General features: G+C 48.7%; 1 protein-coding gene across 3 annotated transcripts; it reads right to left on the reverse strand.

Annotated features, from left to right (window-relative positions):
• Nucleotides 1–410: 410 nt before the first annotated feature.
• EXD2 (exonuclease 3'-5' domain containing 2) lies at nucleotides 411–15,301 on the reverse strand. Of its 3 annotated transcripts, none has more exons than XM_054161589.1 (9): nucleotides 15,147–15,301; nucleotides 13,416–13,557; nucleotides 12,262–12,518; nucleotides 11,841–11,967; nucleotides 10,756–11,072; nucleotides 7,210–7,316; nucleotides 5,457–5,592; nucleotides 3,600–3,956; nucleotides 411–2,203 (listed from the first exon to the last, which is right to left on the reverse strand). In XM_054161589.1, the coding sequence occupies exons 3-9, from the start codon at nucleotides 12,474–12,476 to the stop codon at nucleotides 1,987–1,989; spliced, it is 1,476 nt and encodes a 491-aa protein (XP_054017564.1). In that variant the 5' UTR covers nucleotides 12,477–12,518; nucleotides 13,416–13,557; nucleotides 15,147–15,301; the 3' UTR covers nucleotides 411–1,986. The 3 variants fall into 3 exon arrangements, with proteins under 3 accessions (XP_054017564.1, XP_054017563.1, XP_009898926.1); XM_054161588.1 differs by having other exon boundaries at nucleotides 13,416–13,809; XM_009900624.2 differs by lacking the exon at nucleotides 15,147–15,301 and having other exon boundaries at nucleotides 13,416–13,875.
• Nucleotides 15,302–15,867: the final 566 nt, after the last annotated feature.

The raw sequence follows: 15,867 nt of genomic DNA on the forward strand, positions 1-15,867 counted from the left end.
TGCCATCCAGAGGGCCCTGGACAGGCTGGAGAGGTGGGCTGAGGAGAATCTCATGAGGTTCAATAAAGGCAAAGTGCAAGGTCCTGCACCTAGGTCAGGGCAATCCTGAGAATCAATACAGGCTGGGGGATGAAGAAATTGAGAGCAGCCCTGCAGAAGAGACTTGGGGCTACTGGTGCGCAAGATGCTGGACATGAGCCAACAGTGTGCACTTGAAGCCCACATCCTGGGCTGCATCAGAAGAAGAGTGGCAAGCAGGTCAAGAGAGGTGATTCTGCCCCACTACTCTGCTCTGGTGAGACCTCACCTGGAGGGGACACAGTCTCAAGCTGTGCCAGGGGAGGTTTAGACTTGAGGTGAGGAAAAAGTTCTTCACTGAGCGAGTCATTCATCATTGGAATGGGCTGCCCAGGGCGGTGGTGGAGTCACCGTCCCTGGAGGTGTTCAAGAGGAGATTGGACGTGGCACTTGGTGCCATGGTCTAGTCATGAGGTCTGTGGAGACAGGTTGGACTCGATGATCCTTGGGGTCTCTTCCAACTTTAGTTATACTGTGATACTGTGTGCAGCTCTGGGGCCCCAAACAGAAGAGAGACATGGACCTGCTGGAGCACATCCAGAGGAGGGCCACAAAGATGATCAGAGGGCTGGAGCACCACTCCTATGAGACAGGCTGAGAGAACTGGGGCTGTTCAGCCTGGAGAGGAGAAGGCTCTGGGGAGACCTTATAGCTACATTTTAATATCTGGAGGGGTCCTACAGGAGGGCTGGGGAAGGACTGTTTAGAAAAGCTTATAGTGGTAAGATAAAGGGCAATGGATTTAAACTGGAGCAGGAATATTTAAGTTGAACATAAGGAGGAAGTTCTTTACAATGAGAGTGGTAAAATACTGGAACAAGTTTCCCAGGGATGAGGTTGAGGTCCTGTCCCTGAAGACATTCAAGATCAGACTTGATATGGCTGTGGGCAGCGTGATCTAGTTGGAGGTGTCCCTGCTCACTGCAGGGGGGTTGGACAGGATGCCCTTTGAGGGTCCCTTCCAAGCTGCTGCAATCTGTGAAATCTGTGAAGCTTTGAGTTTTCTGCCACACGTGGTCTGACCTCTTAAAAGATGCTGGTCTTCAAAAGAAATTTGCTTCCTCTCATTGATGATCTCCAAGGTCTCTTCCAACCTGCTTAATTCTAATTCTAATCCCTTTTAAGACACCTGACCTCATTTTCCAACCAAAACAATTCTGTGATACCAGGAAGTCAGTCTGACATGAACAGGTACCTGCCAAGAGCTATTCAGCATAAACAAGTGAAATTGGAAAAGAACATTTTTTTATAGACTGTGTGTTACTGGAAGCTGTTTAAGAAAAGACTTGTCATGGGTGCTTCCATACTGCCAGAGTCAAAGAGTTTTGCTGCTCATCAGGCATCTGTTAGCAGGAGACTCTGACTGAGATCTATCTGGAGTCAAAAAGAAAAAGGGAAAAAGGAAGTAGCAAGGTTTCTTTGCCACTTCCAAACAAGGAATCTCTCCCTGGTAGGGAGTATTCTCTGAGAACTCCTATGAGCACAGCTGCACTGAAAGCAAAGAAGAACTTTTATCAGGAGACTCTCAAGGTGTAGCCAAGGGTGCAGACATACCTGTCAGACACCTGGAAATGTTCATTTATTGTGCTGTGTTAAGAGAGATGCTCTGGAGACATCAGACGTCCTAAGGGTTAGAAAATAACTCTCCACAGTCACTTTAAGAAGATGAGCTCCCCTAGCATATCACCCTCACACTGAGCTAGTTAGTGACAGACCAGGACTAAAAGCTCCAAACCACCTGAAAATTCAAGCCAGCAGACTGGAGTCTGTAAATGCCACATCTGGCAGTTGTACTGCTGCCTGTTGGCAAAGCCAGGCCCAGATGTTAGTAGAGACAGAAATAAACAGTCCTTCCATCTTCAGTTACATATGTCCAGTAGACACTGTCTAGAGTCCAGGAAGTTAGCTTCATGACAGCTTGACCTGAAGATCCTCCCCGTACTTTCGGATCAGCTTCATGTGGTTGTGATCCACGGACCACTGCTCCGGGAGGTGCTTGGGCTGCATGCTGTCCAAGAAATGCTGCCGCCAGCGTCTCTCCAACTGCATGAGGGAGCGCAGGCCTCCTTTGGCAAAACACTGCACCACCTTCAGTCCGTGTGGCATGTAGCTCTCATTGAAGATCCTGCCAAGATACAAGCAGAGTTTATTTTCACACAAGCCCCTCGTCAGGCTCTAGACCTGCCTCCAATGAAGAGCAAGACACTGACGATACTTTCAGTTGAGGAGTTTAATCATAGATGCATGGTAAGCTAACCAAGAGGGAGAGCTTTAAGCTTTGCTTCAATGCCAGACTGCTTTCTGCAACACAGTTAACACTGGGAACCTAGTTTCTTTGAACTGAGAAAGTGTTCTTCCTTTATAGCAATACTAAACAAAGCTCTCAAGGTCTATTACAAGCTCCTCAGGAGACAAGACTGCAAATTCTAAATACAAGAACAGTATGACACTCCAGAGCTGTGATCCTGCTGCTGCATTCCCTGCCTGGATAAGTTCTGGCACATTACAAACAGTGAGCACAGTAAGGAGAAAATACTGGCTTCATGCAGACACCAGACACTTGTTATGAAAAAGTATTTGGGGAGGCTGTGAGAAAGAGGAGAGGAAACGTCTGATATGATTGTCTTTTAAGTCTCCCTCATAGAAACACAGAATGACTTAGGTTGCAAGGGACCTTTGAAGGTCATCTAGTCAAACTCCCCTGCAGTAAGCAGGGACATTCTCTACTGGATCAGGTTGCTCAGAGCCCCATGAAGCCTGATCTTGAATGTCGCCAGGGACAGGGCCCTCCGTACCTCCCTGGGCAACCTGTTCCCGTGTTCCACCACTCTCACAGTAAAGAGCTTCTTCCTAATGTCCAACTTAAATCTACCCTTCTGGTTTAAAACCATTCCCTTCCTTACCTGTCCTTCAAAAGCATAAAATAATGGTAGGGAAGCTGGAGAGCAAGCAAGAAAGGAGGTTGCATGAAGAGAAAGGGAAAGAGGGGAGGAAACAAGAGCTGCGGTTCACAGCCCACAGCTGGGTTGAAGGGAGAAGAGGGCAAGCAAAAAGCAAGTAAGAAAAGCAGAGTGTGCTTGTCTGCTTAGATCCTTAGGCTAGAACACAATCGTTGTCTTCTTATGCTTGCTTCCTAGTTAAATGTATTAAAGTACCACAAATACAGACTCTGCAAGCTTACACAAGATGAAGTTATGCTTTTAGAGGCTCATTTTTGCGCTGCACAGATAAACTCCTGGCAGTCTCAACGTCAGACACTCCTTGACACCATTACTCTGGAGTAGATAAATCAATACCCCAAGAAGATCAGCAATGGGTTTTATCCTATTAAAAAGCTTTGGGGGAGGGGTCAGGGGCAAGTCAGCATGTGTGGTCTTCAGCTCTGCAAATCCTGCTAGATCTTCTTGTATTTTGCTGCAATGGCATCTACCCAAGGCTCCGTGTGCAGACAACTTTTTGCTGAACTTATGTGCCAACATAAAGGACTAATGTTAGTACAACTACTAACAGGCTGGTTATACCTGGTTTCCAGACCAGCTGCTTCCTGGAGCATCTCTGGGGTGACTGCTTCTGTGTTGAAGAACTCCTTGATGCACTGCAGAAGTTCTGTCCTCCGGGGCTCAGGCAGGCTGTCTGCATTCAGCAAGGCTCGGGCACCTGAGCGCACTTGCCTGCGCAGAGGGTCCTCCAGCAGACGCACGCCTTCCTCAGAGCCAATGGGGGCACTGAACTCCTCGGCCAGCTGCTGCTTGAGCAGGTTGTCATAGTAATTGGAGATGGCATGGCAGGATGTGCAGAGTAGGAGCACATCGTGGGAGTTATGGTCCTTCATCTGGACAGGGAAGTGCTTCCGGTATTCATGAGGAACAATGTTCTTCCTAGAGAAAACAAACCAGCCAGCTCATTACATCTGCCTGGAGCTCCCCCTCCCCAGTTTCCCCTTTTCCTGACCCACAAAGGGTCAACCAATACTAAAAGTCCAGGAAAATAAGGATTATCAGGGTGTGTATCCTCAAGGCAGCAGTAAGTTTTGCAACTTCCTTTTTATTTGTGCCTCTCTCTACAGGTTTTCTGCATTTCTCCTTCTTATTTTCTCCTTGCAAAATTCAATGCTTTCAATTAAAATCCAGCAATTCACACTGAAAAAAAACAACAATAAATAAACAAGCAATGCACTCTGAGCAGCATAGCTCTCAGCTAAACAGTAGCTGCTATAAAGACAGAAATCTCATCACCTGCCACCTGCAAGCTCATGGGCTTCATGCTCACCTAAGCCTTTCAAAAATATAAGGATGAAGCAGTGGAAGGAAGGGCACAGCTGTTTTCAGCAGGGGATGCCATAAGAACAGTGTGTGTTGGCATACTGCTGCCCCCTGCCACTCCAACTGCAGCACTTACATGTTCTATATACTTTTGTTCTCTCCAGAGACAAACACCTCCTGCCTCTGTAAAGAAAAGGAAAGGCTGGCCTTTCCTCAAACTTACCCAGACACAGAATCATGGAATCATTTTGATTCTAAAAGATCTCTGAGAACATTGAGTCCATCTGTCAATCTAACACCACCATGGCCATTAAACCATGTCCCAGAGTGCTGTGTCTACATGGGGTTTTTTTAATACCTCCAGGAATGGTGACTCCACCACCTCAATGGGCAGCCTGTCCCAATGCCTGACCACAATATCCACAATTTCCCCAATACCCAACCTAAACCAACCCTGCTGTAATTTCAGGCCATTTCCTTTTGTTCCATCATGTGATATTAGGGAGAAGAGGCCAATACCCATCTCATTATAACCTCTGTTCAGGTAGGTCTAGACAGCAATAAAGTCCCCCCTCAGCCTCCTCTTCTCCAGACTAAATGATCCCAGTTTCCTTGGCTGCTCATATTAAGACTTGCTCTCCAGGCACATCACCAGCTTTGTTGCCCTTTTCTGGATACAATCCAGGACCCCAAAGGCCTTCTCATATTGAGTGGCCCAAAACTGAACCCAGTATTCAAGGTGTGGCCTCACCAGTGCTGATCACTTCCCTACTCCTGCTGGTCACACTATTTATGACACAGGCCAGAATTCCATCTGCCTTCCTGGCCGCCTGAGCACACTGCTGGCTCACATTCATCTGGCTGTCAAACAGCACCCCCAGGTCCTTTTCTGTCAGGCAACTTTCCAGCCACTCTGCCCCAAGCCTGTAGCGTTGCACAGAGTTTTGTGACTGACCCAGCACCTACACCTACAAAGCATACAGAGATATCCCATCTGGGATGTGAACAACCATGACGTTTCCAGCCACTAACAAAGCTCCTGGATGCCCAACCAGAAGCAGACCTCAGTGATGTTTTAAATGATGCATTGTTCTTCTGTGCCACCGAACAACTCACCGGATATAGGACTCTCGCTTGCCACACACCACACACAAGTTCTCTTTGACTGTCAGATAATAATCAACTTGAGACTCAGGGCGTCCTGAAGGCTCGAACCGCAGCTTGACAACAAACGGGTCGGTGCTAACCAGCTCTGAAAGGGTAAAGGCAAAGAGCAAAGAAAAATGAGTATTTGAAAGCTAAAATGACAATGCTAAAACACTGTGGTGGTTTTAGGCTATGCCTTCAAATTTTTTTTCACAGCTCTTGAGCACAGAAGTAGTAAAAGTTTAGGAAAGATGTTGACTTGCTGGAACGTGTCCAGAGGAGGGCAACAAAGCTGGGGAGGGGTTTGGAGCACAGCCCTATGAGGAGAGGCTGAGGGAGCTGGGGTTGCTTAGTCTGGAGAAGAGGAGACTCAGGGGAGACCTCATTGCTCTCTATGACTCCCTGAAGGGAGGTTGTGGCCAGGTGGGGGTTGATCTCTTCTGCCAGGCAAACAGCACCAGAACAAGAGGACACAGTCTCAAGCTGCATCAGAGGAGGTTTAGGCTGGAAGTTAGGAAGAAATTCTTCATAGAGAGAGTAATTGGCCATTGGAATGGGCTGCCCAAGGAGGTGGTGGAGTCACCATCACTGGAGGTGTTTAGGAGGAGACTTGATGGGGTGCTTGGTGCAGGTCTCGAAGGTCTCTTCCAACCTGGTTAATTCTATTTCTATTCTAAATCACTATTGGGTGTAAAAAGGAAAATAAAGATAATTCTAAACAATCCCATTGGAGAGATATCTACCATAAGACTGGTTGTACCAAAACAATTTTTTCTTTGCTGAGGGGAAGATACTACCTTGCTTCTGCTTGACCTTGGCTGCATTGTTTTGGTATTAACATTCCTCTGCTCCTTTCTCCATAATCCAACACCACCTAATCAACTAAACCATGGCACCCAGCACCCCATCAATTCTCCTCCTGAACACCTCCAGGGATGGTGACTCCACCACCTCCCTGGGCAGCACATTCCAATGGGCAATCTCTCTTTCTATGAAGAATTTCTTCTTAACATCCAGTCTGAACCTCCCCTGGTGCAGCTTGAGACTGTGTCCTCTTGTTCTAGTGCTGGTTGCCTGGGAGAAGAGACCAACTCCCTCCTGGCTACAACATCCCTTCAGGTAGTTGTAGGCTGCAATAAGGTCTCCCCTGAGCCTCCTCTTCTCCAGGCTAAGCAACCCCAGCTCCCTCAGCCTCTCCTCATAGGGCTTCTGCTCCAAAGCCCTCACCAGCTTTGTTGCCATTCTCTGGACATGTTCCAGCAACTCAACATCTTTCCTAAAGTGAGGGGCCTGGAACTGGACACAGTACTCAAAGTGTGGACTAACCACTGCTGAGCAGAGGGGCAGAATGACCTCCCTGCTCCTGCTGGCCACACTGTTCCTGATCCAGGCCAGGATGCCACTGGCCCTCTTGGCCACCTGGGCACACTGCAGGCTCATATTCAGCCTACCATCAACCAGTACCCCCAGGTACTATTCTATTCTATTCTAAATTGTAGTTTTGGCTTGTAAATACAGCTTTCATCTGCTTCCAACTGAGCTGGTCTGGCAAAGTTAATGTTGGGGGGGAAACTTCAACCCACCACAAACACCAAAGTCATCCTAGTGAATCCCCAACAGCTAATAGGAAAGGACACCAAAAGTTTGTGCCTGGTTATCAAAGACAAGGGAAAGAAATTTCCAAAATGCTGCATGTCCAGCATCAAGAAAAAAAAAAGGTTACCTCCAATCCCCTTGTCCAGATACCACTGAGCCTTCTTGTGATCACAAGTGCACAGGGGCTGTCCATCTGGTGCATGCAGGAAGCAGTTGTCATACAGCGGAGACTTTCTGTGAGACAAAGGCAGCATTACAGCAACTACCACAGCATGCCAAAACAGCAGAGCTTGCTACAGGCACATGTTCTGCACTGAAATTCATGCTTCCTCCTCCAAAACACACGAGGGTCCCTAAATACACACACTTGAAGCTCCTGAGCACCGCACAGGCTGCTGCTGAGAGAAGAAGAACATCTGAAAACTCACCTGGGGTTGACCAATTGACTGTGAGGTATCATTGTTCTCCTGCTGCCTAGAGAATTCTAACTCCAAATCCCAGTTCTCATTGATGGCATCATTTTCCAAAAAAAATCACAAAACAAAGGAGAATTGAAGTCCAAAAGGATGATGAGCTAAGAGTAAGCTAAAAGAGAGTGTCAATTCACAGGCAAGGTAGACCTTGGACCAGCTGCCTAAGCCTACATTTTAATGACTTTTCTAAAACTTAGTGTGAACAGCAATTACTTCACTAATCCAAGAGAAATGCTCCATAAAAGGCTCTTGCAGCACTGGGAACCCAAATACACGAGGTCATGGGAATAATGGAGCTGAAAGAATAGAATAGACCAGAATTAACTAGGTTGGAAGAGACCTTTGAGATCATGGGAGTCCACCCTATCATCCAACACAATCTAATCAACTAAACCATGGCACCCAGTACCCCATCAAGTCTCCTCCTGAACACCTCCAGGGATGGTGACTCCACCACCTCCCTGGGCAGCACATTCCAATGGGCAATCACTCCTTCTATGAAGAATTTCTTCCTAACATCCACCCTAAGCCTCCCCTGGCGCAGCTTGAGACTGTGTCCTCTTGTTCTGGTGCAGGTTGCCTGGGAGAAGAGACCAACTCCCTCCTGGCTACAACATCCCTTCACGTAGTTGTAGAGAGCAATAAGGTCTCCCCTGAGCCTCCTCTTCTCCAGGCTAAGCAACCCCAGCTCCCTCAGCCTCTCCTCATAGGGCTTGTGTTCCAAAGCCCTCCCCAGCTTTGTTGCCATTCTCTGGACATGTTCCAGCAACTCAACATCTTTCCTAAAGTGAGGGGCCTGGAACTAGACACAGTACTCAAAGTGTGGCCTAACCAGTGCTGAGCAGAGGGGCAGAATGACCTCCTTGCTCCTGCTGGCCACACTGTTCCTGATCCAGGCCAGGATGCCATTGGCCTTCTTGGCCATCTGGGCACACTGCTGGCTCACATTCAGCCTACCATCAACCAGTAACCCCAGGTCTCTTTCTGCCTGGCTGCTCTCCAGACACTTTGACCCCAGCCTGCAGTGCTGCATGGGGTTATTGTGGCCAATGGGTAGAACCCAGCACTTAGATGTGCAAATAAGCCCCTAACCTTAGCCAGGGATGGAAAGCCCTGCTTGAGCAGTCTCTGGTTGGTTATGGCAGTGTGTGGAAGGGCTCTGCTTTGCAGAAAGCACAGCCTTCATCTCCCAGCCTCCTTCAAAGCAAACTGAAGAAGGGAACTAGCTGAGCCTGGGGGGAACTGGCCAGGGACAAAGATATGTCACAATACACTGTGGAAAAGCTTCCCTTCTTCTCTCCATTAGCATCATGCTGGTAGAACTCAGCAGAGTCCTACCAGCTATAAAAAGGCTGACAAAAGGATTTTTTTTTTAGTTCCATGGTGAGGGAAACCCCCCCCAAAATTATAACCATATCATCATAGTATCAGTCAGGATTGGAAGGGACCACAAGGATCATCTAGTTCCAACCCCACTGCCATGGGCAGGGACACCCCACACTACATCAGGCTGGCCAGAGCCTCATCCAGCCTGGTCTTAAACACCTCCAAGGCATGGGGCCTCAACCACTTCCCTGGACAACCCATTCCAGGGCTTCACCACTCTCATGGTGAAGAACTTCCTCCACACGTCCAGCCTGAATCTCCCCACCTCCAGCTTCACTCCATTCCCCCTAGTCCTATCACTACCTGATATCCTGAGAAGTCCCTCCCCAGCCTTCTTGTAGGCCCCCTTCAGATACTGGAAAGCCACAATGAGGTCACCTCTGAGCCTCCTCTTCTCCAGACTGAACAGCCCCAACTCCTTCAGTCTGTCCTCATAGGAGAGGAGCTCCAGCCCTCTGATCATCCTCATGGCCCTATGGCAGGGCTCCTTCCACCAAGCATCAGCAGTTCAGCTGATTTGAGTACTTCCCAACTTTAAATGAGTAAGTAATACAACTAAATAGGCTTATAGTAAGGAAGGGTGAAAAAGAACTTTGGAAATTACATCCAGCCTTATTACAGACCAGAGCCATGCTGATGATAATGCTCTAAAATCCAGTGAGTCTACAGATCTGTCATGGAGTCAAACATGGTTAAAAACAATAAACAAACAAACATGGGGAGATCTCAGTTTAGCTTGGAATGCAATTTTGTTTAAATTCTAATCCTCCCATGAGGTGCAGTCCTTCTGTTTTGTATGACACAGGCTCCTGCTAAAACTAATACATAAATCTGGAGGGACTTGTTGTGTACACACCATACCATTAATGACTGCTAATGAAATCAGTATTATTGATTACATTTAAGTGCCTTGATTGCCAATCCAATAAGCTTGAAAAAGAGGAAAGAAATACTAAAATTGCTGGGTTTCTTTCCAAATGGCAATTACAGACAAGTTTAGGTCCTATATCCAGTGATAATTTTTATTAGATTGTATCCAAACAAAACCAAACATATCAACTAGCTCTTTACATCTTCACTTGACTGAGCTTCAAGAGACCTCTTCGACTGAACTCTCATTAGCAAAAAGCTCCAAGAATTTAAGACTGGCTCTACAAAATTGCCTGCAGGGTGGGGATCCTGAATCAGCAACAGCTGCCTCTGCAAGGCTAAAGCAGTTCATTTCCTCCTCTCTCTCCCAGGCCAACACAGAAGTGCAATGCTTTGATGCTGCCACAGACAGCTCCTTCCTGTGCTCTCTGGCTCCTCACACGGCGTTTCAACTCTCCTAACCTTAGGTTTCAGCTCTCTTCAGTACCCTGACATCTCTGTGGCCACAATGACTTGAGGCAGCACAGTACAAACCGCAGTCCATGAGACAGATCCTGCTGAAAGGACAAACTCTCTGCAGTTGCCACCTTTACCCTGGAGAAGAACCACAACTGCTTGGGTGATAAATGCCACCCAGACAGTCAGCTGCCTCCTGCTGGGACTCTCTTCTCCAGCCAATGTCTTCTCAGGAGAAGGCAGGCCAAAAGCTGAAGACAACTTCTCAACCTGCTCATGACCTAGCACAGATACAAATGTTGCCCTTGCTTTCAATACCTCTTAGAGGGAAACGAGGAAAACAGAAACAGGACCTGCCTCCCATGACTGTGTCCTGACATGGTCCTGTGTTTCCTTTCCTAGGTTCTTTCACCTACTTTATTTAATGAACGAAGCATTCGAAGTTTTCCATCTGTGGTGCAAGGTGTAAAATGTGCTCAGAAACCTACCGTGCAGAATATCCCACGCCCAGAGGCTTCCGCTTCTGCCTCCGTGGGTCTCTCACTTGCTGGCTGCCAGAGGGATGGCCATTCAGCCAAGATTTCCGACTCTTTGTTTTCTGAGGGGACCGTCCCTCTCCACTCTTCTCCTCTCCTGTGCTGCCGCTCCTTCGTCCTCTAAAGGGGATATCCACCAGGCCCCGGCATTTGCCCAGCGCTTTTTCCCAAGCAGTAACAGAGTTTTCACTGTCAGGGAGGCTGGCAAATCCCAACAAATGGAGGAACAGAGCCACTGAGACCTGGGCATCCCTAGCAGCGTAGAGAACCTGCAGAAAGCACAGACATCGAGGCACTGACAAACAGCAAACACTCCCAAACATTATCGGTCTTTACCATTTGGTAAAGTCAAAAGCTGGATTCATTTCCTTTTGACGTTCCTGCAAGGTTCCAGCAGTTGAGTGACACTTTCATAACATCACCACACTCCCCATTATTAGGGTCAGTCAGATTTGAAACACTCATGGGGTGCCACCAGGGACTGGTTAAAAAAAATCAGCCTTAAGCACTCTCCTGCCCCACCAAAGCCCTCCCTCATGAAAAGCTCCCCTTTAACAGACTCGGCAACAGCCTGTGCGGTTATTTATCCTGCCGCTCCCTCTACCGGTCACTGATTCGGTAGACGTTTGCAGCATGACCGAAGGAAGGGATCAGGGAAACCATAATGGTCTAAAGATGGTGAACGAGGTCTCCAGGGTCCCTCTCTAATAGCACACTGACTGCTACAGATTGGAGGAAATACAACAATGAAAAGGCGAGGGTTTGGGTGCACAAGCACTTCTTCAAGGGATCTTGCCTTATGGAACTTTCAGGACTAAAGGAAAACAAGGGTCAAGAATCCAGCGAAAACAGCAGAAAATTATCTTCATCAAAAAGGAGGCAAATGCAGGCATAGTGTCCAAAATTAACCTCAGACCACAGTCACAGATAAGGTTTTTGAGGGAGAACTCCAAGGCAGCTCACATCTCCCTGCTGTAATGCTTCTACTCTACCAAGTAGGTTGCTTTCACTCCCAAAACACTGATTTGATGACAAACCTGATCTTGTGCCAGTTCTTCTGCCTCCCAGTTGCTGCACCGCACATGAGGAGATTTGTCAAGTGAGCAGTTCAGGACTTTTTCAGCTAAAGACTTAAGGCTAAGGCAGCTGTCAAGTAGATCCTTCCTTCAGTTTAAAAAAGAAAGTGAGACAAACATGTTAAAAACAAAACTATACACCCCTGCACATTCAGATGGCCTCACACACCCTGAACCTGCTAGAACACAGCACACATGATGCATGATTCCCACTCAAACAGCACACAGATGCCTGTCAGCCTGACAGGCCCTCTCCCTCCCCCGTGCTAAAACACCCCTTCTAGATTTAGTAATTATCTAATGCCTGCAATATGCAAACCAGGCAGAACTGGTAGTTTCCAACTAAAATGATGCCTTAAACTGAGCTGCTTCAGACACTCACCGCTGTCTCATGGCTAAATACCGGAGATCCATGCTCCCTTTGACTGGAAGACCGTAATCATGAAGTAATTTGCAAGCATCTTCCCAGCATCCTACCCCAACTTTCAACACAGTGCTGTCTGCCATGACGTCCAACAGGGTCTTTGGCATAGTCTGTCCACTGGCAACAAGCCTGGGCAACCTAACAAGAATGCAGAAGCCACTGGAAGAAGCCATCTGTAGGAGGGATACAGGATTTGGTTTTCCTTCCACTGATACCTGAAATAAAGACAAAAATCAGAGACTAGGTTACAGTATTATTAGCAAGACTGGAGCTGGAACAAATTGCAGAAGAGTCCACTACAGATAGGAAACACATAGCAATTCATAGAGTTAAGTACTGCTACATGTCTCTACAATGTTGCCACAAATTATGAGATCTATTTCACACCATCACTGTCCCTCAGCCACTTCTTGCCACACTCCTGCAAGAGACACTTTCCCCCGATTTCTTAATCCACATCAGCACAAAGCCAGCCATTACATAAATGCTCATGGCAAGCACATTATTTAACTGTGGCTTATACTAATGGCTATGGGCTGAATACATTTCCAGCCAAAAAAATGGCAAAGCCAGGCTTTAGAAATGATTCAAAGCCTGTTTTGAGTGTTGACACATGTACAAGTGGGCAAGGAACTTTACTTCCTGGTAATCCCAGTGATATATACCTACATATCAATACTATCCTTTTTTTTTTGATTCATTGCTCCTCAGAAATTGTTTCTTAAATATGTACCTGGATTTAAAATAGTGCAAATCCAAGCTATTGCCAGTAAATCATCTCTAAAGAGATATTATACAAAACACAAAATGTTATAATTAGCCATACAACTACCACTAAGTTTAGTATAGTCGATTTATCACAGGAGTTCAGTCAATGAATACAACCCCTGAATTAAAAACTTAACAGTCAGCACACTTAAATATGTGAACGACCAAAATTAGCAGCTACTTCACTGCTGTCAGGATAGACAATCACACAGGCACTTTCAATAGTCTGTCTTGTTATATCCTTTTAAGCAATTGTATCCATTGTTATATCCACTTCAGTCCACCCTCAACGATTTCCCCTTGCAATGTGCAATATAACGCAGAGGTGCTTCTGGCGCACTCACCCACTCGCAGTCAATTCCCAGCACTGGCCACTTCTTCAGCTCCTTCTTCAGCAAAGGTTCTACACGATCCCACTCCTCCTGCTCTGAAACTACCACTATGTCTGCACCAAGGGTCCTCTCTACCCAGGAAAAGGTGGGAGATCTGAAGAAGGAAAGCACCTCCTTATCCTCTGCGTTTACCAGTTTCTCATCTCCCAAGTTTACAACTGCTTCCTCTCGCTGACTAGTACAGCCTGCTTTTCCTTTACGACGCTGGGCAGCTTTCCACAAAACCAGACCCCCCAGTGCAATACCCAGCAGGGTCGCCAAAGTAATTGTCACTGCTGTTTGCTTGGGCATTTTTTTAATCTCCCTTTTCCCCCCTCAAAACGGAACTGTAGGGTCTTATCATGGCCTGCAAAGAAAAACGAGAGAAGTGGAAATTAAAGACAACCTAATGAAATGTGTTTAGAGGTACTAAATACGCCCACTGGTATCACAAGGAGAGTCTAATTTTAACTCACGATCCTGAAAGAAGGATTGGGTCCCACTGTGACAGACGGTTCTGTGCCAGACTGCTGTAATGAGCACTAATAGGAGACTGAATGCTGCTGTTGATCACATCACCAAAACCCTTAAAGGGAATCCAATGATTTATACTCATGCAAATAGATGCTTCCACAAACTAGGCTATTTCAAAAGTAAACTAGTCGGGGCTATTATTACCACCTTTTAGCTCAATCTGGAATCGGGACAAGACGAAATTACTGCAGAATAAGCATGTCCACTCATGCATTAGTAAATAACAGGCATTGTCCATCACATTCACATTCATACTAAAGTCAAACGGCTCTTCAAGCATTGAAAAGCCCTGAAGGAGCAGCTCTTTAGAACACAGCTTTCCCTCTATCATACAAAAGCTTACTTTCCCTTCAGTACACTGAAATGAGACCTGCCCCTGCATAACAGTTGGACTCGATGATCTTTAGGCGGCCTTTTCCATCCATCTTCCCAACCCACCGCGTTGTTTTCAAAGCTCAGCCCTTACGTGCCCAGTGGTGCCGGTGCTGCCACAGCTCTGCACGGCCGCTGAGAGCGTGCAGAGCACGGACACCTGCCTCAGCGGTGACGGGTCCTCTACTCTGACTTGGTGATCTGACCAACACGACTGGCAGCAATGAGGGCCACCAGCAGTTACGGCCTCTGCCCGTCAAAACAGCTGCCACCTCTTTGTGAACGGGGAAATGCGGGTACAGAGAGCGGACCCGTGACCCCGGGCACCCTGCTTGTGCGGATCCCCCAGCCCGCTCAGCTAGAAGCCCCGGCAAGCCAGCCCCCTGGCTCTGCCCCAGCAGCCCCCTGGCTCTGCCTCTGCCCCAGCACGCTGCGCGGGGCGCCGGACCGGACAATAGTGCACCGAGGGTAGGCCGGGGCCCCGAGGTCGGGGCCTGGCCGCCGTAGTACCCCTGGAAAGAACACAGAGCACTCCCCTGGGCTGCCTCGCAGCTGTGGTGTGATGGGGGCAGGTAGGGACGAACCTCGGCTATTCATCACACCAGGGCGAAGGTCGGGGCTTCACTGGTAAGAGGCCCGGTTGCCACCCCCGCGGGGAAGAGATAGGCAAAAGGTGCCGGGGGCCCGGCCGAAGAAGCTTGTGGACCCACCAGCGCAGCCCGCCCCCACCATGTGTGCAGCGGTCTCCCTCTCCTATTCCCTGCCGTGTCGCCCCTCGACCCCAGCCGGGGCTCTCACCTGCTTGCCCGCTACCTGCCTCTCCACGGAACGGTTGTCCCCGGCAGCAGGAACCCCCCACAGAGTAGTCGCCGCGGACACCGGGAGGCTTATGAGTGGCGGACGCTTCCTCTTCCCGCCGGTGGGCGCTGCCATATTGTACGGCAGCTGCAAGCTGGGCGGTTCTCAGTACTGTCCCGCAGTACCCCGGCGCCCCCGGAGTGCTGTGGCCGGCGGCCCCGCGGAAGCCGGCGTGTGCTTCCACTACGGTCACTCGGGCACCCGGTCGTGCCCGCGAGCGTCTCTGTGGTTGTCTCGCCGCTCCGGGGTGGCAGGACCCGGCCGGAGACTCGAGCACTGTGGTCGCGGCGGCAGCCCGACGAGCGGCCCGAGGGAGCAGCAGAGGCTGGAGGGTTGCGGTGACCGCGGCTCGAGGCCCTGAAGAGGCGGTTAGCATGGCTTCAGCAGGGGTTACCACCTCAACAATCCTGCTGTGGTAGCGAGTACTAATGAAAATACTGAAAATCCAGCAGTTGTTGAAAGGAACGTAGGGGCTGCTCGTTCGCAACGGGGAAGCCTGGATGAGGAAGCTGCGGCCGGGTGGTAGAACCCCCGTGCCCAGAAAGCGCAGTGAAGCGAAGGGAGGCCCTGTGGGGCAGCGTCCGCTGCTCCTCGGGCAGGAGCGGCAGCCAGGGGACCGAGGCATTGCGGGGAACGGAAGGGAACCAACAATGGCAGACCG

Source organism: Dryobates pubescens, chromosome 5 (genome assembly GCF_014839835.1).
Source record: "Dryobates pubescens isolate bDryPub1 chromosome 5, bDryPub1.pri, whole genome shotgun sequence".
Classification (NCBI taxonomy): domain Eukaryota; kingdom Metazoa; phylum Chordata; class Aves; order Piciformes; family Picidae; genus Dryobates; species Dryobates pubescens.